Here is a 25130-nt window from a genome sequence, read left to right on the forward strand (position 1 = left end):
GTGCCATGGTGTTTTACAATATGCAAATGTGTGCTAAGGTCCAATCAGGACTGATATTCTTTGTAAGCAATGACTTACCAATTAATAAGACTGGCCCAATATTTTGCAACTTTGTTGAGATAAACTCCCTAGGCATAAGATTGTGTACCCTAATGAATTGTGGGATTTTCCAAAAGAGAGTAAATACTTATATTTTATTAGGAATTCGTTATGGTAGAAAACCTTTGCTGAGTTCACATTTGAGGGAAGAAAAGCATCATCTTGAGTATTATACTTTCATCTGCTCACTTTAGTAATTGGCTAGACGTGAAGGCCTCAGGTATTGTTTTCATGACATGGTTTTCCAATTGGTCTTTTTCTTTACAGGTTCCCGAGGGAAAAGTAGTAGTTCTTAATTTCCGATTCATAGATCTTGAGAGTGATAACCTGTGCCGCTATGACTTTGTGGATGTGTACAACGGTCACGCCAATGGCCAGCGTATTGGGCGCTTCTGTGGCACGTTCCGGCCTGGAGCCCTTGTGTCCAGTGGTAACAAGATGATGGTGCAGATGATTTCTGACGCCAACACAGCTGGGAATGGCTTCATGGCCATGTTCTCTGCTGCCGAACCAAATGAAAGAGGTATCGTTTCCACATAATGCTAATAACAGCAATAATGATGGCTCACAGTTACTGGATGCTTACTGTGTGTTAGGCTGTGTTCTGGGCACCTTAAATGTGTTCACTCCTTTAATCTAAAATTTAAGACCAGTTCTTCTCAAAAATAGCTGGTAAATGCCACTAAACCACTAGGAAACCATTCAAAAAAGTCTCTTTTTCTTAAAGCCCATGTGATTCTTATTAAAATTCAAATACAGAAACTTATGGAGTAAAAATGGGAAGCTTACATACGTATATACACATACAGATACAGATACGTACCCCTTCACTCCTCTATAGTCCCCTCTTAGAGCCATGGTGGTGGTCCCATACCTTTGTATATGCACTTATACATATGTACTTCTGCAATAGCTTCTTTTTTTTTTTTTTAATTTTTTTTTTCCAACGTTTATTTATTTTTGGGACAGAGAGAGACAGAGCATGAACGGGGGAGGGACAGAGAGAGAGGGAGACACAGAATCGGAAACAGGCTCCAGGCTCTGAGCCATCAGCCCAGAGCCTGACGCGGGGCTCGAACTCCCGGACCACGAGATCGTGACCTGGCTGAAGTCGGACGCTTAACCGACTGCGCCACCCAGGCGCCCCGTGCAATAGCTTCTTAAAAATGTAAGTGGGGCCATACATTCATAGTGTTTCACAGCTTTTTTTTCTTTCACTGAGAACTATGTGTGGGGGAATTTTCATGTCAGTACATATGAACACCCAAGGGTAGAAACCTCTACCCTTAAAAGATCATTGTAGTGGGGCACCTGAGTGGCTCAGTCAGTTAAGGGTCTGACATTGGCTCAGGTCATAAATTCATGGTTCATGAGTTTAAGCCCACATCAGGCCCTCTGCTGTTGGCACAGAGCCCACTTCAGATCCTCTGTCCCCCTCTCTCTCTGCCCCTCCCCTGCTCACGCTCGCTCGCTCTCTCAAAAATAAGTAAATATTTGTATATGTATAAAAAAAATGTAACTGCAGTGGGCAAGATTTGTTAAATTTGGAGCCTTTAGCTTGAAGTCATTCCCTAATCTGTTCTTGCTTTGAGCTATCGTGCAACATTACTGGTCTGAGAGGTCAGAGGACAGAATCTGGGGCTGATAGAGCAGCCAGAATGTTTGGAAGGAAATCATGGCTGGAAGCTACAGAGGAACTGAGGCACAAAGTACACATATAAAATCTACCTAAATCTTTGGCTTGCAGCCAAACTCTACATGTGCAGAGGAGAATCCAGTTGGCCTGGCACAAAAGCATCAGCTGAAACATGAAAGTGAACAGAGATTACAGCTGTTGCCTGCTGCCAGGGAGACCGACTTTGAGCTTGAGTCTAGGCAAGTGAAATTCCTGCTAGAACAAAAGTCATTTTTCATAGAAACACAACAGAATCTAGAATCTCTAATATCTAATATCTCATAATATCCAGTATCTAGTCATCTGATAAAACCAGAAAAGTGTGTCTAGAGTCCAGTAAAAAGCAGTCAGTAAAAACCAATCCTGAGATAACTCAGATGTTACAGTTGGCAGACAAGCACTTTAAAGTAGCTATTATAAATATGTCTAAGGACATAAAATCTAAGGACTTAAAGGGAAATACATGTGTAATAAGTAAACAGACTGAAAATTTCAGAAGAGAAGCTAAACTATAAAAAAGAATAAAAGTAATTCTAGAACTGCAAGATAGAGTCTGAAATTTAAAAATTTACCTGGTGGGCTCATGAGCAGATTGGGGATGGTACAAGAGTCAGTGGATTTGAATAGAAATGATCTAGTCTGAAGAACCAGGAGAAAAAAAGATTAAAGGTAAAAAGCCTCAGAGACCATTGAGGCAATATCAAGTGGTCTAATGTGTAATTTGTGTCCCAGAAGAGAGTGATAATAGTGCAGGAAAAATGTCTGAAGAAATAATGGTTTGAAGCTACCCAGATTTAGTGAAGAACATTAATTTATAGGGCCAAGAAGATCAACAAACCCCAAACAGGACAAAAAGAAAAAAAAAAAAGCCATACTGAGGAACATTAAAATTATAGAAATCTAAGTAAAAAGAGAAATTTTCATGGCACTTGGGTGGCTCAGTCAGTTAAGCATCCGACTTGATCTTGCATTTGAGCCCCATGATAGGCTCTGTGCTGACAGCTCATAGCCTGGAGCCTACCTCGGATTCTGTGTCTCCCTCTCTCTCTGCCCCTCCCTCTATCACACTCCGTCTCTCTCAGGGAAAAATAAAAAATAAAAAAATGAAAGATTTAAATGCTGCAACCTCTAGGGGAAAATTTTTAGTAGTTTCTTCTGAAGTTAAACATCTACATCTACATCTACTCTTGGACTAGGAATTGCTCTCCTGGGTATTTGTGCGAGCAAAATGAAAACGCATGTCCACAAAGAGATTTCTACAAAAATGTTCACAGAAGGTCCATTCACAATAGCCCAAACTGGAAACACCCAAATGAATATCAGCGGAGAAGAGGTAAACAAACTGAGGTATTTCCATATGCTGGAATATTACTCAGCGGAGTGAAGAAACAAACTGCCAACTCACACAGCAGCATGAATGCCTCTTCCTATAAGCAGGGGAAGCCAGACCAGAAGAATACACAATACACTGTGCCTTTTATATGAAGGTCCAGAGTAAAACTACGGTGGAATTTTTCAGATAAGTGGTGTGGAGAGGCAGCAGACTGACTGGGGAGGGATACAGAAGTTTGGTAGGAAATAGATTCTATATCATCCTAGTAGTTTGGCTTTCAGGGGCAGATCAATTTTTCAAATTAGTACAGCTAAGATTTATGCATTTCATTGTACATGAATTTATCTCCCTGAAATCTGTCAATCATCATCATCATCATCATCATCATCAGGTGGTGGGGATTGCACATTAGTATTAATAAAAAGAATAGTAGAATGATAATAATTGTTGAAATTGGGTGATGGATACATAGAAGCTCATTATATTATTCTGTTTACTTTGTTTATGCTTGAAATTTTCCATGAGTAAAAGTTTTATAAATTATCCAACCTCAATTTTTATAACACATTTTCTTAGAGATGTCTTTTAAGAATTATTATCTTCTGTGTCAAAGAAATATTTAAAGTATATTAGTTCCCTTAGTTTGAATTCAGTTTTTCTCTGTTAGTTAAATTCAAGTAAAATTAAATTTAGAACTTGTGGGGCACCTGGGTGGCGCAGTCGGTTAAGCGTCCGACTTCAGCCAGGTCACGATCTCGCGGTGCGTGAGTTCGAGCCCCGCGTCAGGCTCTGGGCTGATGGCTCGGAGCCTGGAGCCTGTTTCCGATTCTGTGTCTCCCTCTCTCTCTGCCCCTCCCCCGTTCATGCTCTGTCTCTCTCTGTCCCAAAAATAAATAAAAAACGTTGAAAAAAAATTAAAAAAAAAAAATTTAGAACTTGGTGTTAAAATACCTTTCTAAAATTATTTCTCTTGACTTATCAGTCCATGTGCATAAAGATGTCTGAAATGATGTTTCTCAAATATTGTGGTTAGTTTTAGGTGGTTGGATTTGGGGTAATTTTTTACTTTTTGGTGCTTTTCTGTATTGCTGAAAATTTATAAACCCGTATTGTTTTTATAAACAAAAATTATTCTTAAAAATATTAAAGATGTATAGCATATAAAGTTTTCTGGTAGTGGGAGTTTTATATGCCAACTAATTCAAATTTTGTCCATGCACCTGGGTTTTAATCCTATTAATAAATACCTCTGCCTTGAGGGTTCTTAAAATCTGTATAATTTGTTGAGCCTGCATGATTTCTGAATGAATTCTTGGCCAAAGATTTTGTCTTTACTTGCCCAAAAAAATGAAAGAAAGAAAAGAAGTGATAGCTCTCACTCTACTCCTATGTTCTCTTGTGCTGATGTGATATGTCAAGTAACAGAGATCATTCAGCATGTGTGTGGAGGGCAGGGAGATGTATGTGGAGACCATTTCTTAAGAAAAAATTTAAGAGCTTCTGTCATTGCCTTTATTTACTGTACTATCACCAATTTTCCAAATTCCCAATCTCCTTATAGTTGCACTGCCATGACCTATATCAGGATATAAACTTGGATTTTTTTTTTCATACTTAATAACTTTAGGGGATCAGTATTGTGGAGGACGCCTTGAAAGACCTTCTGGCTCTTTTAAAACCCCCAACTGGCCTGACCGTGATTACCCTGCAGGAGTCACTTGTGTGTGGCATATTGTAGCCCCAAAGAATCAGGTAAGCTTCCCTGAAAATCTGAAGAAAGCATGCACATGTGAATTGCCTAGATGGTATGAGGGGCCCATCTCTCAAGAGCTTAGCATGCAGGGTGAAGAAGGCCCTGCTGGGCACAGGTATCTCTTCATAAAAGACCCAGATTAAAATTGCTTTTGTAAAGTCCTGTATTTAATTATATAAATTATAGAAATACAATTTTTAAATTTCAATGTAAATAGTAAGCAAATCCCTGTGAGATTGTTTAACCCTGTGGAAAATGTTATAAGCAGCAGTGACTAAATACGGGAGGGTTAGAATCCCCAAGTACATGTACACGTTTCAGGTTGCCATTTGTTCACATAGCTAAATGCACCTGACAGCTTCACCGGGACAAAGCCAATGCAAGCACACCACATCCTCCCCTCAGAGAACAAGTCTGAAAGCTAATCTGCTCTGTGGATTATTTTTGGTTGTTGTTTAACATAAAATTTGTTCAGGTTCCCCACAAATAACTTTATGCAATCCTCTAAAACAATCAAGAGAGAAGGTCTTAGTTTTCCAGTGCTTATTAGTTTGTGGTTATATGAAATTTTATCTTTTCTGGGAACCACTTTTAGATATTAATTACAGGAGAAAACTTAGCATGGGAATAGACCAAGTCTACTTTGTGGATGTTGGAAAACAAAGAATTATTATTGTTACAAACACTACAGACTTTAATCACACACTAGATGGTGATCATTATGATACTGTTAAAAAAACCTTTTCTAAACTGATCTTTTGAAGGGCGCCTGGGTGGCTCAGTCGGTTAAGGGTCCTACTTTGGCTCAGGTCACGATCTCATGGTTTGTGGGTTTGAGCCCCATGTTGGGCTCTGTGCTGACAGCTCAGAGCCCGGAGCCTGTTTTGGATCCTGTGTCTCCCTCTCTCTCTGCTCCTCCGCCCCCCTTTCTCTCTCTCCTTCTCTCTCTTTCAAAAATAAATAATAAAACATTAGAAAAATAAAAAATAAATTGATCTTTTGTATCACTTACACAGATAATATTTGCCATATATTCATTTTTTAATGTTAAATTATTCAGGCAAACGTACCATCCAGATTGGTGATTTGAACTCACACACACACTTTGATCGTAATCCCCAAACCCAGTTTTATTTTTAAGAATAAAAATCTGGTCATTTACTTATTGATGAAAGATTTATAAACTTATTTAACTTTTTATAGCTTAAAGTAACATTTAGAAATCACATTTCTCAACATTTAAGCAGTATGTAATTCTTGAGATGGTTTTGGTCACTTTTCTTTCTGTGACATTTGTAAATATATTGGTTTAAATAATTTCAACTTAATTATACTTGCAGATTACAATTCAGCATATTTTTTCTATTATTAATCTCTATTTAAATTTAAGCTTGGGTTTCATTTTATTAACGTGATTTTTTACTTTAGCCAATTGAGTTTTTAATCATTGTTGTAATGTCTGAAATCACTGGAAGTGCTGTCAGAGAAGAATAAACTGGGAAAATTAAATCCTGAGTAATTTCTGTGCCAATCTCTGGGCATTTTCTTCCAATAAAGACTTAACCTTCATTTTTTTATCATAGTTTTCCCCTCTATTCTCCTACTTATTTACTTATTTTTTAATCTTCTCTCTAAAAGCTGTTATATGACTAAGTAGAGAAAGGTCAGCCAATTTTTTAATAATCTGGAAAACATTTTATTACCAACTGGTGAGAAGTTATTGGACCCAGAGAGGAAGTATTTTAATACGATTTAAAGCACTGCTAAATATGAATAAGCTGTTATTCACCCTTAACTGGTGCTGACTTTTTAAAGGTGGGTAAATATGTAGATATTTGACAATTATGTTCAAAGCCAAAATTTACCTTTGATCCCTCCGTGATGCTGTTGCTATTATCATATTCATCTAGGTTACTGTGTGTGAGTCTTCTTTAGCTAATATCTAGGGCCTGTCCTAACAGGAATTAATGCCCATTATCTTCCCGAAGCAGCAGGGAGGGTTACCTGCCCACCTGCTGCCCAGCAAAAGTGGAGATCAGCTGTCTGGGTGCTGTGGGTATTTATGAACCCAGTGAGATTTCCTTTGATTCACATGTTGGAGGTGCTCTGGAAAAATCTGCTTGTGAGGGGAATGATTGCCTGTTAAATCAAAACTTCCTATTGACTTGAATAACTTGGACACTGTTATTGGTACTTATGCAAAAAAATTTAAGAAATACTTAAGAAGTCTAACACTGACTGGGTATATGAGTGCTTTTATGCAACCTCTTCAAAAATCAACCACATCACCAAGTAGGCTGTGCTCAACTCAGTAGGCACACTTTTCAGACATACTTCAAGAAGACATCACAGTCAGTCCCCACTTCCTGAATCTCTGGTCCTAAAGAATTTGACTCCTTTGCATGTGATAGGAATGTTGTTCTCTTTCCCTTGAAAGGGGAACAACTCCATCCACCACCCAAATGCATACACTTAACACCACACCCCAGCATACACTAACATAGGGGAACATCTCCGAGAAGAATGAAGTTGGCATAGGTTCTGCTTCCCACTCTAACACATATCCAGTTATGGTCTTAATGTAGGTTGCTAGGGTTGTGTGGTGTTCCCATACTTTTGTAGCTGTAGGTGAACAGGTCTCTTAAATTTAAGATCTTAACTAGGGTTGAGATGACCTTTTGGAATGATTAAAAATTAAAGGAAAGTAATACCACAGTTTTGTGAACTACAGAAGAAATATGAAAACCATAAGAAATGAATAATTCAAACAGAAGGAATATTTTCTTGACAAAGGAAAATCATGATATCCTACATATCTGGGGGGAGGAAGATTTCTGGGTGAGATTATTCCTCAAAGCTATCTTGACATTTCTAATGTTGTGCTTTCTCTAAAGCTTATAGAATTAAAATTTGAGAAGTTTGATGTTGAGCGTGATAACTACTGCCGATACGATTTTGTGGCTGTGTTTAATGGTGGGGAAGTCAACGACGCTAAGAGAATTGGAAAGTATTGTGGTGATAGTCCACCCGCGTAAGTAGCACCTGTTTTATTTCATTAATACTTTAGTAGCTCTAAACTTCTTTCTTATTAAACTGCCCAATTATATTTTATTTTCTGGAAGATTCTATGCTGTTGTTGTTTTGTTCACAAATTCTTGGGTTTGTTCCATGGCAGTAGAGTCCCATACAGCCCCAGCACAAAAAATAGCCAACCCAGGGAGTAAGGAGGCATTAATGAGTGTAGCGAGGCCTCAGCGGCCAGATAACAGATGCAGAGGTGGTGATGCCCCAGAGTCAGATACTAGCCAGGTACCTGGATACATCACTGCCCTGCAAAGGTGAGCTCAAGCATCAGAGTGGAAGGGGGAAATTCTGAGAAAAAAGCAGGGGGCTGCAATTTGGGGATCCAGATATGGAAACCTGGATGCTCATGATGACCCAGGTGGTTTTACCTGATTAGAGACTTGTCCTGGACCTCTTGTGGCTTTGTACCTCTTCCTCACCATGTTGCTCAAATGTTTGCTGGGTAAGCCTGAAAGGCACTGTGTATTTATCAGCAAACATTTATGGAGCTTAGAGCTCTGCTACTTACTAGCTGTGTGACATTGAGCCAGTTGCTTAATTCCTCTTAGTTCCCTATTCTGTATTGGTGCAACACATGTATTTTGGTGCAAGATAGTTCACCCTTTCACATACAATAGTGGAGAAAGCCTCAGTTGAAATTACTATAGCTTAGGGCCTCTGGCTGGCTCAGTCAGTAGAGCTTCCAACTCTTGATCTTGGGATGTAAGTTTGAGCCTCATGTTGGGTGTTGAGATTACTTTAAAAAAAATAAAATCTTAAGGAAAAAAAAGACATTACTACAGTTTGCTGTCAAAGTCACCATTATGTCAATTTTTAAATACCCTTTTCTACTCTGTTGCTTAAACATAATTCGATTATATGCGTCACCTGATTTTACATGCATGTCTGATTCCCCCAGACACATTTAAGTTAAAACAAGGTATTTTTCATTTTAAATTCATTTTTTCAATTAAAATTCATTTATATTGTGTGATAATATTAAGAATTTTTAATACATACAAATTGGCTAAAATTTGAACATTACTATACCCAAACTTGACTCTGCAGCCAAATGTGTTAGAGAAAGGCCCATTTCTAAGCTCTTAGCAAAGGTGTTCCTTCTGTATTTTTTTCCTGTTGCTGCTGTAACAAATTACCACCAACTGAGTGGCTTAAAACAATACATGTATTCTCTTACAGTTCTGGAGGTCAGAAGTCTGAAATCCCTTGCACTGAGCTAAAGTTAAGCTGTCAGCAGGGCTGTTTCCTTCTGGAAGCTCTGAGGGGAGAATCAGTTTCTATGCCTATTTCAGCTTCAAGAAGCTGCTGCATTTCTTGGCTGTGGTTCCTCCTCCGTCTTCAAAGCGCATCACTCCTGTCTCTCCTTCTGTCATCCTATTGCCTTGTCCTCTCCTGGAGTCAAACCTCTCTCTTCTAAGGATACCTGTGGTTACATTTAGGGCCCAAGTAGACAATCCAGGATACTCTTTCCTTCTCAAGATCCTTAACTTGATCACACCTGCAATGTCCCTTCGCACATAAGGTAACATATTCACACGTTCAAGGGATTAGGATGCGGACATCTTGGGGTGCCATTATCAGCCTACCGCACCCTCCTTTATTCCAAGCCAGTCTTTTCATCTGTATCCTCCATCTGACCTCCTCCTTTTCTCCCTTGAAATTTCCCTCTACCTAGTAGCCCTGGTTTTTTCTCCATCTTTAGCCTCTGCCTTTATTATTTGTTTCCCATAGCCAAAAATTTAAGTTCTCCTGAATTAAGGGGAAGAAAAGTAACCCTTTCTTGACCCCCTATCCTGCTGTAGCTTTTTCTACCATGTCTCTCCTTGTCTTTATATCCAAGTATTTAAAAAAAAAATTTCAAATTTCATTTCCTAGCGATATGGAAAATAAGATAGCCTTTAAAATCCTACCACAACAAATACCAAACAGTGTTCCTAAGTTAAAAAAAATTTTTTTAAGCATTGCTCAGTTGGTAAAAAAAAAAAAAAAAAAAAAAGAGAAATCATCAGAGGGCAAAAACGTTGAAAAGCCCAACAGTGCTTGGGTGGCTCAGTCGGTTAAGTGTCCCAACTCTTGATTTCAGCTCAGGTCATGATGTCACAGTTTGTGGGATCAAGCCCCTTGTCAGGCTCTGTGCTGACAGTGTAGAACCTGCTTGGGATTCTCTCTCCCTCTCTGCCCCTCCCCACATGTGCGCATACTTGCTTTCTCTCTTTCTCTAAAAATAAACATGGAAAAACTATTAGCAAGTCATATCTAACAATGTATAGAAAATGCTGTTTGACCAGGAATTCAAGATTGGTTTGAACTTAGAAAAGCTATTAATATAATTTAATTACCAGATTAAAGTATGATTTTTAGATTTATATTTTTATTTGTTGGAAACAATTTATTCAAGAATATATTTTCTTAAATAGCTTGAATAAAAGTTTATTAATATTATTTTAATAGCAACAGAAATACAAAATACTCAAGAATAAATCTAATAATTGTGTGCAAGCCCTGAAAAGAGAAAATTATAAAACCTTACTAAAAGGTATTTTAAAAAACCTCAGTAAATAGAGCTGTATACCGTTCTCGTGAATAGGAAAAATCAATGTCATTTAAAAATAACAAAATTGGTTTTTCATTAAACCTGATAGCCTGATTCTGAAATGTTCATGGAATTGCAAGGGAGTTGGGGATGGGGGCAAAACTAAGACAGTTCTGAAGGAGAACTTGGCAGGGGGATTTGCCTCACGTGATGGAGCCATATCAGAAAGCTGTTGTATTTAAGACAATATGGTTTTAACAGAGATTGACAAATGGACTAATGAAAACGCCAAAGAGAGGCCAGACACATCCACACATGTCTGCACATGGGGCACATCGCAGAGAGCCACAGGTCAGCTGGTAAAAAATGGCCTCATTGAAAAATGAAGCAGGAACAATTTGTTTTCATATGGGAAAAATGAATGACACACACATACACACAGAACCACAACTACAGATGCATTGGAACCTTAAATGAGAATTTCTGCTCGTTAAAATACACCTTAAAGAGGGAAAAGAGAAGGCACAAAACAGAAACAGGTATTTGTAACATATTTGACAAAGACCCCTAGGTCCAGAATATATCAAGAAATTCTAAAAATTACTTAAGGAAAGACAACTCAGTAGAAAAAAAAATGGGCAAGAGACATTCCCAAAGGAAGAAAGCTGCACAGTGAATAAATCTTTATAAAGAGTGTAAATTGGCACAACAACTTTGGAAATCAGCTTGGCATTATCTAGTAAAGTTGAAGATGGGCATGTATCCTGTGACTTAGCAGAGAACATGCACACTACCCTCCTGGGGTGCCCACTAACGTTACTTTTGCCCATGTGTACCACAAGACATACACGAGAGTATTCTTAGCAATATTGTTTGTAATGAGGGGGGCAGAGGAAATAGCCTAATATTTATCAACAAGAGAATAGTTCACACTATGCAGCATTGAAAACAGTGGATGAATCTCACAGTTATAATGCTGAGTGTGAAAAAAATAACAGAAAAATGCACACCATACCCTTTCATTTATATGAAGTTTATAAATTTTTTTTAATGTTTATTTATTTTTGAGAGAGACAGAGACGGAATGCAAGTGGGTTGGGGCAGAGAGAGGGAGGCACAGAATCCGAAGCAGGCTCCAGGCTCCGAGCTGTCAGCACAGAGCCCAACGCGGGGCTCGAACTCACGAGCTGTGAGATCATGACCTGAGCCGAAGTCGGACGCTCAACCGACTGAACCTCCCAGGCACCCCAATTTATATGAAGTTTAAAAGCATGCTTAGTGATGCATATTTATTGGTAAATCTGTCGGTAAAGAAAAGGAGAAACATAGAATCCAGCATAGTGATAGCCTCCATGCAGGTGGGGAGGGGGTCACAAAGTGGGGGCTCCTTGCTTCTGAGGAGTTTGTCTGGAGTAGCTCGACAGCCAGTCCTCCAACTAACACTTTTACCAGAGGAATATTTTTTTCATAGAGTACTTCTGGGATGGGGCAGTGCAGAAAATGAGAAAACCTATTTGGGGGACTTTTCCCCTGTTAAAAGTCTGAAGAGAAAGAGGAGTGCTGTGGTTGGTGAGATCACTTCATCATCCCTGTGTCGGGTTCAGTGCAGTATCAACACCATTGAATTCAGTTCAGAAACACTCATTAAGCCTCAGCCATGTGGTGGGCACTGTGTTAGGTAGCTGGAATACAACAATAAATAAAAAACAAAGATAATTGGTAGGAGGGATGAAACGAGGCAGATAGTTAAAATGGCAAAGGAATATGCCAGGTACGTTTCTGACAAGGAGTCCTTTGGTCCAGTCAGCACAAGTGGTGGGGTCAGGAGAAGCTTTTTGAAGGAGATTGTGCCTCTTGAAGCTTAGTCTTGAAGGAAGAGTTGGCATTGGTCATAAGCAGAAGGGAGGACAGACTCATTCCAAGTAGAAGACACACTCCATCAGTAGAGATAACACAGGGGAGGCCTATGCTATTCTGGAGCCCAAACCTTGAGTTGGAGCCTAGAGAGGCAGGAACACTGAACTGGGTTCCACATCTTACAGACAGGGGAGCCTTTCAAATACATTTAGTCAGGAAATGGCGGGACCAGTGCCTTAGAATCCCCATCCTTGACATGAGCAGAGAGTCTGGTTAGAAGGCTGTGGCAGGAGATCCAGGTAAAGTCAAGGAGGTGGGGAAGGATGAGGAGATGAGGAAGGATGGTAGAGATGGAGAGGAGGATGTGGATCAAGAAATATTTAGGCGGGGCGCCTGGGTGGCGCAGTCGGTTAAGCGTCCGACTTCAGCCAGGTCACGATCTCGCGGTCCGTGAGTTCGAGCCCCGCGTCGGGCTCTGGGCTGATGGCTCAGAGCCTGGAGCCAGTTTCCGATTCTGTGTCTCCCTCTCTCTCTGCCCCTCCCCCGTTCATGCTCTGTCTCTCTCTGTCCCAAAAATAAATAAACGTTGAAAAAAAAAAAAAAGAAATATTTAGGCAAGATTGGCAGGACATGGCGGTTGACTAGCTGTAGTGGTTGAAGACGACGACGACTGTGGGATGACAAAGCAGAGACAGTGAACACAGCCAGCTTTGTAAGACCAAACAGCATCTTCCCTGCCTTCCCAGGATCTGCCAGTATGGAATGAATCCAAGGAAGAGGTCCTCTTGCCTTTCTAGTGGTTTGTTACATTAATTTGTGGATGCACACATAGCCCTCAGAACATTTATGGCACTGTGATTCTGTCACATTCATGCTAGAGCTCAGTAGCAGCATAACAAAAATGTCTGTTACTACAATACTCTTCCTTGAGAAAATTTAATTTCCAATTTGATGCTCCCAAGATTAGTTCATAGAAAAGACATTAGATGATCACTATAATTATAATATCATGCCCAGAAGGCTGACCTGATGAGGTCTTAAGGTTTCCTTTGCTGCATATAATAAGTGCTTTTTGTAATTTTATCATGTAAACAAGTTTAACATATTTTTTTTTGTAATTGCGGCTGGGAATTGTGTTTCATGCATATTGTTTATATTTATTGAATGGAATATGTTTTCAAAAGCAAGACAGAATGTTTCTGATAAAGGCTTGATTCTCAGAAGCATTATTTAAATGATCTCGGTCACTCTTGTGACCAGAATGCTAAATGTAGGTCACGAAGCTCAGTCTTGGCTTCATCCCATCCCTTGGCTCAGAAGGTAATTAATAGCCTTCAGGACAGAAAAGATCCTGCAGTTTTTCTAACTGGTTTGGTCAAGTACAGATCTACCTCCTCACCCCCAACCATCCCCACTCAAAGTAGCTGACAGGTGGGAAAAAAAATTAAGTTGCCCCATTATTGGCTGTCCATGATGCCTACAAAGTCGTTTGGCTGCGGCGCCTGGGTGGCTCAGTCAGTTGCACGTCTGACTTCGGCTCAGGTCATGATGCCATGGTTCGTGGGTTAGAGCCCCACATTGGGCTCTGTGCTGACAGCTCAGAGCCTGGAGCTTGCTTCAGATTCTGTGTCTCCCTCTCTCTCTGCCCCTCCCCTGCTCATACTCTGTCTCTCTCTGTCTCTCAAAAATAAATAAATGTAAAAAAAAAAACATTTTCAAAGTGGTTTGGCTGAGAAGATGCCTCAAAAAAGAGTTTAGTCAAACCACTAATTAACTCAATTAAATAACTTGTTTAGTTTTTCCCACTTCTGAATTAAATAGTCTTGAAATAGAATTAGCCAAACAGCATTTTTTAACCATTGCTTAAATAATAATAGAGAAGGCTTAAATGAAACTATTTTATATGATAGTTATTCCCTAAGACTTAGGAGTGCTTTTGAGCCTCAGTTATTATCGCCACTAAATCTTTAGTACCAGCTAACCAGCAAGTCCCTAAAATAGCTTTCAAATTAAGAGTTCTTTAATGATGTCATTCATAACCACCAAAGCAATCACTTTCTCTTTCAACTTCACAGCATTCTGCTACTGAGATTATAAAACAGAAACGTTTCCATTTCAGGCCTGCCTAAGAGCTCTCATTAAAAATGAAATGGAAGTCACGTTAAACCCTACATGGCTTTCTTATCCCCTGGTGACCAGCCCACCAAAATGATCCCTCTGGCTGTGTCTTCACAGTGCATGGGAATTCATTTATGACATTTCTCCATCTGACTCTCTATGGCCAGCATCCCTGGTTCCCCAGGGCAGCTCAAATCCAGAGTCTTAATTAAAAGAAGCTGTGTGGTTCCCAAGTCAGGCCAGACTCTAAGGTGCTTGTGAAGAACCAGCCACAGTTTCAGTGTTTACACTGGTCTCAATGTCTAGCACAGTCTCTTTGGTCACCTGGTCCTACGTTCAAATTCTGACTCCCCTACATGCTAGCTGTAGGGCCTTGGGTAAATCACTTGAACTCTCTGAACTTCACTGGCTTATTCTGTTAGAAAGTGAATAACAGTGCCGATCTGAACACTCGTAAAGTTAGCTATTTAGCATTAATTCTGAGCACATTGAGACTTTCACCTTTTGAAGTATCTTAACTTTTACTTTTAAACATATAGTGATCTATTGTCAAATGGAAAGCTAGGATTCTACAATTCAGAGAGGTGCCACTTAAAAATTTTTTTTAATGTTTTTCTTCTTTTAGGCCAATTGTATCTGAGAGAAATGAACTTCTCATTCAGTTTTTATCAGACTTAAGTTTAACTGCAGATGGATTTATTGGTCACTACAAATTCAGGCCGAAAAAATTGCCTACAACTACAGTACCACCTGTTACCACCACATTCCCTGTAACTACGGGTAAGTTTTTCTGTTTTGATGTTTGTGCACACACCTCAGGAGTATAAGAAAAATTCTTTTGAAGTAGAAAAAAAGATTAAAACAAAGATACTTGAAACTAAACTAAGTTAAATAAAATGAAAACTTATCTAAGAGAATAATATAACTCCATTAATGAAAAAGTGTAAGGTGTAAAAATGTTTATAAGCTAATAATTTTTAAGAGTCATGTAAGAAAATTATGACCACTTAAAAATTACTAGGAACCCTATTATAGGCACAGATCATTATAAACCCAGTTTTTCTTTTCTGGTACCTCTAAAGTTATGGCTTTTTTTTTTATTACATAGAATTGTAGTATTTAAAATTAAAGTTCTAGGGCCTTGATACCTGCCTGTTTTCACATCTGCCAGTTTTTTGGTTTGGGTTTTATTGTGTATGCATATGTTGTTGTTTTTCTCGCTTCACTCTAAAATGTGTTATACAAAATACTTCTTTTTTTTTCCCCAACTGGGGTAAATTGGTATTATAGAAGCCAATTGGGAAACTGGTCTGGAGCATAACCTAAGAAATGGAGAGATAAGAGTGTATCCCTATACTAAGTCTCCACTCACTGAGCTTTCAGGCCTCAGATCTCAAAATCTAAATCTGAGAGAAAGAAAAAAGTGGGAATGAAGGATCTGCAGTTAAGATACAAAATAGTTTGAAGTGAGCCCAGCTTTTATAGCCCGCCATTCTCTGCTTGCATCCCTGGTAGGGCTGACCTGAGTATAGGCACTTGTAGAAGAGCTGATTTTTCTGAGTGCTCCCCAAGTATGCCACCTTGTGGCCTAGACATGTACTGCTATATTACAGCAGTATTTCTCATTTCTTCAGCTCATCTCAGTGGAACCTGGTGTCCTTATTCTTTCCATTGAATTATCTGGCAGCACCGTGCTGCTAGTGGCTCCCTAGATTTTATCTCCAGTCCTAAACCTCTGAAATTGCCAACATGGATTTGTAATGATCTCCTAGGGTTTTGTTGACTGCTAAGCATTTAAATTAAAACCTATCAAACTCAACTTGTTTTTATTACACTATTTTGTGCATCAAATCTGCTTCTCCGCCTGTTTTCCCAAGCAGGGTCCACAGCATCAGTAGCCACACTCTTAAGTCATCTTTGAGTTCCTCTATCTTACCTCCCCACTGCATGCCTCCCACCACACACACAAAGCAGACCATGTCTCCCACCTGAATTCATTGTCTACACCTGTGCTATCCAATACGGTAGCCACTATTGAACCCTTGATATGTGGCTAGTGATACTGAGGAACTAAATTTTAATTTAATTATTTTTAAGAAGCCTCATGTGGCAAGTGGCTACCATATCGGGCAGCCCAGGAGCTAGACTCCTTCATGACATATATAAGACCCTTCATGAACTCTTTGTGCCTAGCTTCTCTTTCTAGTTCCATCTTTAGGCCCTACCACCTCTCTCCTTACGCTTCTAAGTATTTTGGTATTTTATCCTAAGTGTGGGGGCAACTGTTGATGGATTTAAACAAAGTTCAGGATCAGATTCCCACTTCATGAAGATAGCTCTGGCCAGTTGTGAACGGATAGTAGGGTCAAGACAATCAGGTTCTCGTGGTTGTCCAGGTGAACTGTGCTGTGACAGAAATACACAGAGAGTCCAGAAATTCTGACTGTTGTGCAAGCGAGGAGCGTTGGAAGATATTAACAGGTCTTTAATTGGTGATTATTGGTACTAGACAGATCAGGGAGGTGTGAATCATGCCTCTCACGTCTCTGGTTTGCACAATTCAGGGGAAGGTGTGACCTTTCACTGAAGCAGAGAAAGGGGTTTAGGGGTAGAATCATAAGTTAAGCTGTGGCGTGTTGGGTCTGATGTGTCTGTGAGACACTCAAGTGGAGTAATCATGTCCAATTCGATCTATGGCCTCTAGAAGAGATTTCAGCAAGAGATTTAAATTTGAGAATCATCAACATACATGTGGTTGACACTGTGATCCAAAATGAGATCACCTAGGGAGAGGTTAGAAGTGAAAGGACAAGGGCTGCTGGAATTCAGTCTCTAGAAACCTCAACTTCTGGCAAAAGAGACTGAAAAGATAGGAGCTGGAACAAGAGACATCTACACTGGATGTTAGGATGTGTGAACTTGAAAGCTTGGTGATGAAAGACTAATGGGAGAGTGTGTGAACCTGGGACTGGGTGATGGAGACAGAGCCGAGGGAAAGTCTGGGAAGGATGGAGCCGTGGCACTGGGAGGAGGGAACACCCACCGAGATGGTCGCAGGTGCACTTGAAGAGGAAGGCTGAGGACCAGATGCCATGCCAGGAGTGCAGGGAGAGAGAAGACAGGGAGGTGACAAGGGTCAGGGTGCTCTAGTGATGACTTAAAGGCAGGAGAGCAGGGATCTACTGAAGGAGGAGAAGGAGCAGGGTGGGACTGCCACCCAGCTTCCAGATTGACATTCTGGGATTTAGAAGAGCTGGTTTCCAGTGTCCACTGAAAGGATGTTCTTTCATCAGAGAGGGAGAAACACTAGCACCACTACTTTTTGACTCCAGTAATTAGGTAAATTTAGGTCCCCAACTTCTGGAGCAGTGTTCCCTCTAAATGTTTTCTGAACTCTTTGCCTTAAAAAAAAAGTATACACATACACACACATGCTATTCTATGTATTTTAACATTAAATTGTACATATTTTAATACTGTGATCCACTTGAGATCCTTTTTGAAGTTAAGTATGGGTACAAAGTAAATCAATAATAAATTCAGAGAAGAGTTCACAGAAACATATTAGAAGGGCAGTGTTATAGCTGCAAATTCTTGCCCAACAAGTACAATTCTGTTACAGCTGTTTTGTTTAGTTCTTCCTAGCATATTGCCACATATAAGTGAATAATTAGCAAATATTTTGGAAACATTTTTATTGATAATAATGGGAATTAAATATTTTCATTTTGGGGGCGCCTGGGTGGCTCAGTCGGGTAAGCGTCCGACTTCAGCTCAGGTCACGATCTCACAGTCTGTGAGTTCGAGCCCCGCGTCGGGCTCTGGGCTGATGGCTCAGAGCCTGGAGCCTGCTTTCGATTCTGTGTCTCCCTCTCTCTCTGCCCCTCCCCCGTTCATGCTCTGTCTCTCTCTGTCTCAAAAATAAACATTAAAAAAAAAATTTTAATATTTTCATTTTGGTAACCCACAGTTTCTCCACCTTGGCAATATTTACATTTTGGGCCAGATAATTCTTTGCTGTTGGGGGCTGCCCTGTTTATTGTAGGATATTTAACAGCATCCCTTGTATCTCCCACTAAATGCCAGTAGCAGCCCCTAGTTGTGACAAAAAATATTTCTAGACATTGCAAAACATCACCCAAGGGGAGGAATCACCTTTGCTGGAGAACTACTCTGTGTATCTACTTTTATTTTTAAATTAGTCTACTTCCCAGTTCTTAAATGCTTATAGGCAATGGCAGACTCAAAATAGATGTATAGTGATGGGTTGCAGCTCATTACAGGTATAATACACTTTACACAGTTTCTAAAACCTTGTACTACCCACATTTGGGCAGGTGCCTATGTTAAAGGCACCGAGAAAACTCCCTCCATCCTCAGGGGGAGCACCATTGGATTCCTTTTGTAAAGTGAAGAATTAACCTACATTTTCTGAGTTCCTATTTTTTGCACTGGGTTTTTCTAAGCAGGGTGCAAGGAAGCTATATCTATTTTTGGTTAGTGTTATGTATAAAGAAAGAAGAAAAGAGGGCAAAATGTGGGTTATCTTTGATCTCTGGTTTCAAATTCAGCAGAGAGTATTGAGTTACCCTGAGGAAATGAGAACAGTAGTTAGTACCATAAAGAATTTCTTTTGAATGTAATTACTCCATTGCAATGATGGATTGATGGCTCAGGGAAATAAATAGGAATTTTAAGTAGATTCAGGTCTAAACACCAATTGCAATTGAATTCATTTTCCTGAATCTTAATGTCTTTCTTCTTTGAATTAAGGTTTAAAACCCACCGTGGCCCTGTGTCAACAAAAGTGTAGAAGGACGGGGACTCTGGAGAGCAATTATTGTTCCAGTAACTTTGGTAAGAAATAAAATCGGGCCTTTTCTCTTTAATCAGAAACTTGAGACTGCATGCTTAGTCTCAAAGGAATTGCCCTGAATATGATAGTAAAGGGTTAGTTACACTCTTCATTCACCCACGAAAATGTTTTCCTGTTCACTAAGGTATAGTTGGCTAGTGTTGTTCAAAGTGTTAGATTTCACAACTGAGAAAAATATGTATACAGAAAATATGCTTTTTTTCACATAAACTTAATAATTTGACTCTTGGAATAGGATACTGCTACTCTGTGTATTCTGGCTGGCTCAGTATTCCTGAAAAACCCTGTATACTTTTTTTCCTCACATATTTTTCATGGAATATTTTTTCACACATCTGTAATTCCACTTACGTAAATTAGAAACATATCCAGGCTGGCCTTTCTCAGAAGAAATTCACGTATTTCCTCTGTAGTGTCCTTCCAGAGTACTAAATTGAAACTTGGAAATCTGAAATCTATTTGGAAATGCTTACAAATTGGAACTGGGGAGATACTATCTAATGACTTAGAATTTCTCAGAGCTTTTTCCAATTGTAAAAACCACTTAAGAGCAAGAGATACCAAATTTAATTATGTTGGTTATTTTTTAAAGGAACATTTAAGAAAAGTCTTATCAGGAAAAGGAAGTTGCTAAAGCCTAAATAGGTTACACCCACAACAGAGAGTCTCCCAAAAGAGGCTTGCTTTTTCTGTGCCTTTTAAATGGTAACTGTCTACAGTCCAGACAAACTATTCTAATTGAGGGTGTGAGGCACTGAAGAATCTAGGGCCCTAGATCTTACTGGAGTTTGCATGCTGCAATTCAAATAACAGGCATGAAAATGAAAACAAATTGCTGTCACATCCAGGTTAGTCTTCTGTGGGAGGTGCTTAAGGAAATCTCCCCCTCTATATCTTTTGGAGCCACCAGATTTCACTTGGCTATAGATTTAACAATTATCACCAGGAATCAAAGTAAGGCATAATAAGAATTCTGAACTTTGCACACTACATGAGCAGCAGCTTCTCACTTTATCCTGAAAGTGAGAACATGTCAGCCAAGTCCAAACTTTGACTTATTCCATTGTGACTCTCTTCTGTGGCAAAATGACCAACTGCTAACACCAGTGGCCCATTGGTTCTCAGCCTGCATTGCTAACACTCCCCAAGGAGCAGTTTTGGCACAATAACTGGGGGGGTGCTACTGGTTTTTCTGGGGAGGGACAGGGCTCATAAAACAGTCTCTCAGTGCCAAGTCCTACACCACATGGAATTGTCACCCACAAAATGCCAAAAGCATGCCTTTGAGAAACAGCATCTTTCCTTCTGTGCCTCCAGAGTGAGACTCTTTCCTCTTACATCACCGTGGAATAAAGAGTGAGTTACATAATGAAAAGCAACTGAATTTTGTTAGGTGTTTTTGTTTTTGTTTTTGTTTATAAGCAAGAAAATGTTTTGTTATGCCTCAGCTGTATACTTTGATTTGTTAAATAAAGAAGGTGGGTAAGAAAGAATATGAAAGACCCAGAAACAGATACTGATAATTAGAGATGGGGACCCATGGGATGAACCAAAGTTCAAGGAGAGAGGACAGTTGAAGAGAGGGGTGAGGGGAAAGACACAGAAAGGTAGGCACTCAACCACACGGACACAAAGACCCAGATCTTTGTAGCTCAAACCCCTAGCATGCAACTGCTTAGTACGGTATTACCTCTAAAGATTCAAGGTCTTGAGTATTCATAGGTAAAGGTTCATAAGCCTATGCCTTATTTGGTAAACGATCCCCATGTTGGATAAAACACTGCAGAGAGCCCCTCTCAGCAGCAGAGTGCAATGCAGCAGGTAATTAGGTTTCTCTCCTAGGCATCAACACCTAACAACCCGGCTAACATTCCAGCTCCATGGCCTCTTTTCTTCAACCTAAATTTTGGTGACACATGTGCAGAATCACATTCGATAGCTCTATTAGGGCTTTCTCTTGAACATTAGAATGTTTCCTATCTGAAGCTTAGAAGAACGTAAAATTATTTTCAGTTCTGCTTACATTTTTGCTTTCACTGTCATAATATATCTAAATGTTTCCTTCTGCAGTACTGGCTGGCACTGTTATCACAACTGTCACCCGAGGTGGAAGTTTGCATGCCACAGTCTCGATCATCAACATCTATAAAGAGGGAAATCTGGCAATTCAGCAGGCTGGCAAGAACATGAGTGCCAAGGTCATCGTGGTCTGCAAGCAGTGCCCTCTCCTCAGAAGAGGTAGGGAGGAAAATATTAGTCTTTCTTTAGGGAAGCTCAGGGACAGAGAAGGAAACAAGAGAGAGAGTCTGAGCAAGTCGTGGATCTTCCCCTGCCATGACTGGGGAAGTAAAATCAAGGCTAATGTGTTGTCCACTTCTGGTGTAGAAGGAAGGCCTTTGGAGTCTGGCAGAATTGGGCTGTAAGCCTAGTTCTTGTAACATGTGACAGAAGATGAGATAGTGGAAATGATGAATGAGTCCAAGAAGCATTTGAGGTTGGATCAATAGGGAACAGACACAGAAGGAGCGGTTCAGGGGAAAGAGATTTTCAATTATTGCACTTAAGGTGCCAATACTATGTTTAGAGGAAAATATCCATCAAGGAACAAGAAATTCAGAGCTGAAGTTCAGAAGAGAGAGGTATATATGGGCTAGAATTAAAGATTTGGGAATATTTGCAGATATAGGTTCATTAAATCCACACATGGAAATGAGTTTAAGAGAAATTATGGAAAAAGGAAAGTTAAAAAATGAAAAAAGTCCGGGGTGCCTGGGTGGCTCAGTTGATTGAGCGTCTGACTTTGGCTCATGTCCCACATTGGGCTCTGGGCTGACAGCTCAGAGCCTGGAAACTGCTTAAGATTGTGTGTCTCCCTCTGCCCCTCCCCGCTCATGCTCAGTCTCTCTCTCTCTCTCTCTCTCTCTCTCTCTCTCAAAATAAATAAACATTAAAAAAAATTTTTTTTAATGGAAAAAGTCCAGAGCCAGAGGCAAGGAGCAAATGATTTTTTTTTAACAAGTTCTTTAACTTATAAAAGTAATGAATGTTCTATGGTTTTCTTTAAAAGTTTAGGTAAATAGAGAAGGATATAAAATAAAAAGTGAAGCCCTTTCCCTTTTCCCAGAGGTACCATGAAAAGTTCCCTCTAGAAAGTTTCTGTCTATAGAAAGCATGCAAGTACACACTTAGACAAATGAAGTCATGCTATACCTGTCCGACTACCACTCCCCCCCCCCCCCGCCCCACATGATCTATAGACACCTTTCCATCAACAGCACATACAGATAGATATTTCTCTCTCTTTGGAATGGTAATCATGTCTGGTATCCACTGTGTGGTATACCAAGATTTCTGTCTCCAGTCTTAGCTGATGTGTTCCCTCAATCTTGTTACAAACTTCCCCCACAACTAAACCAAACCAATCCCTTCCCCCCCATACACACACACAATAGAAATGAAGAGAGAATATCCACTTTAACAATTCAGGTTGTTCAGAAAAGTCTGGAGGCTCACGGCTTCACATGGATCCTTCAGAGGGAATAGCAAAGGCTCTGTAAAAGATTAACACTTCTTCCCAGAACTGCAGGAACATCAGATAATGTACATGTAGAGACTTACCGTAAGGTCTCATAATGATGCTAACAGTCTGGCCTTGAGGTGGCATCCACCTGCCCAGCCCTCCAAGCCTTCACAGGCTCAAGACCACTATGAGGACAATGTTAGCCCACAAAGGAAGATTATGCAAGAGAAAAAGGACACACGTATTTCTCTTAAGACATACAGGCGAAGAGGGAGAATAATACACTCTGCCTTTATGACATTTTTTCTCAGGCAGTATAAATCTTCAGAGTTGAATCCAACATACCTCAGCTTAGGGCGCAGTCTAGGCCTAACTTAGCCAGATACACTGTAATACAAAAAACCGTATAATGGATAGAAGTACTTCTTAGTACCTATTTGTTGTAAGGAACTATAACAATGCAAAGAAATATATGATGCAACCATGCCCTCAGGAAACTTACATAGTACAAATACTTGAGATATTGAAAAAAGCTCAAGTCGACAACAGGAACATAAGACTGTGGATCATTGGTTGCCAAATGCTTGGGAAATCTAGAGTCATTATGGGATAATGACAGGCCATCTGAGGATGGCGTGTCAGGGAGCACCGAGGCCCCTTGAAGAAGGACAGCCTTTCACAAGAACACAGCGCGTATTCAGTAAATACCTCAGACCCACAGCCCTGCAGAGCAGGACATGGCTGGGCCTCATCATTCCCTTCCATCTTTCTAGTGTTGGCAGAGCTGGAACACGTTCCTTACTGGAGTTTAGATTTTTTTTTCTGAGAGGCTTATACCTGATTTTATCCTAGATAGAACAAATGTATAATTAATTATACCATTTCCAGATCATTTTATCTAGAGGTAAGTTATAGTCTAAGTTGTATCGAAACAGTACACAGAGAAAAAAATTATATATATATATATATATATATATTGTTTTTTTTAGGTCTAAACTACATTATTATGGGCCAAGTGGGTGAAGATGGGCGAGGCAAAATCATGCCAAACAGCTTTATCATGATGTTCAAGACCAAGAATCAGAAGCTCCTGGATGCCTTGAAAAATAAGCAATGTTAACAGTGAACTGTGTCAGTTTAAGCTGCATTCTGTCATTGCCTTTGAAAGATCTGTATTTTTCTCAGTAGAACAAAAATCTTATATTAAACATTGAGCATTCAGAAAGATTTATTCTTCACATGATGTAGGTCTGAGACCTCCGATATCACTGATGGAAGTTCTTTGCCTGCACAGAGAGGAGCAGATACACGATTGAAAACCTGCAGACTTAGCGCGGTGATAGGAAACTGAATGTATTGAGCGTTGACAGTTTGGGAGTTTATTTATACATCTCTGTAAAAGGATATTTTAGAAATGAGTTGTGTGAAGATGTAAAAAAGAGATTTTATAAGTGCAATATTTATAGTGATATTTGTTTTACTTTCAAGCATTTGCTCTGAGGTGTTATATTCTTCTCTTGCATTTTTTAAATCAATGCTTAATAAAATATTTTAAATGATTATATCACAGCCATTAAAGTTGTTTTCATAGAATATTCCGTACTTTTTACATAATCAGTTTGGTATCAATTCACACTTTGCTGAAAGAGCATTCTAAGAACTTCAGGGACAAGATGGATAATGTAAGTAGACCATAATTCTCTGTAGAACCAGACAGTGTTAGAATGGTGTCCCTCAGGAATCCAGTGCAACTCCTTCATTTTGTAACAGAAAATTGAAGCTCGGGTATATTTGGTGACTTGTCTAGAGCACACATCTTCCAAGAGAAAGAGCTGGCAACCAAGCTTAGGAGTCCTGACTCCAACCCAGTGCCCTCACTGCTCTAGAAGAGGCCCTCTCTACCCCAGAGGAACACCCTCTTATTCTGACTTTGCAGCATTTGGTCTTTGGTTTCCTAGTCTTTGGTCGTTTGATAGGACTTGAAATTAGAAGTGAGCCCAGTGCCCCTGTCCTGTTCATCCCCAGGCAACTGGATCAGGGTATATCAACTCGGATGCTTTCTGCTATTGCTTTTTAAAAAATCTGTTTTCATTCAGTAGTGAAAGAGCCTTGAAAGGACTCCCCTCGTTTGCACCCAGGTGTTTGAAATGCAGCTGTATCTGCAACAGCTCTGCCAACCAACCCGTAGGAGGTTGCTGGCCAGGAGCTGCAAAAGAGGGGACAAACCATCGCTGTCTGAAGAAGGTAGAACGAACATCAGGGATGAAACAAGACTTGGATCA

General features: G+C 39.8%; 1 protein-coding gene across 2 annotated transcripts in view; it reads left to right on the top strand.

The window, feature by feature from the left end:
- Positions 1-24412, top strand: part of PCOLCE2 (procollagen C-endopeptidase enhancer 2) — a 62338-nt gene extending 37926 nt beyond the window's left edge. For both annotated transcript variants that reach the window (XM_023260496.2, XM_045037484.1), the window contains exons 3-9: positions 367-622; positions 4735-4859; positions 7755-7891; positions 15078-15232; positions 19226-19309; positions 21399-21566; positions 23838-24412. In XM_023260496.2, the coding sequence (XP_023116264.1) occupies positions 367-622; positions 4735-4859; positions 7755-7891; positions 15078-15232; positions 19226-19309; positions 21399-21566; positions 23838-23968 (1056 nt within the window). In that variant the 3' untranslated portion in view covers positions 23969-24412. The remainder of the gene's footprint in view (positions 1-366; positions 623-4734; positions 4860-7754; positions 7892-15077; positions 15233-19225; positions 19310-21398; positions 21567-23837) is intronic.
- The last annotated feature ends 718 nt before the right edge of the window (positions 24413-25130 follow it).

The sequence above is a fragment of the Felis catus genome, chromosome C2, assembly GCF_018350175.1.
Source record: "Felis catus isolate Fca126 chromosome C2, F.catus_Fca126_mat1.0, whole genome shotgun sequence".
Classification (NCBI taxonomy): domain Eukaryota; kingdom Metazoa; phylum Chordata; class Mammalia; order Carnivora; family Felidae; genus Felis; species Felis catus.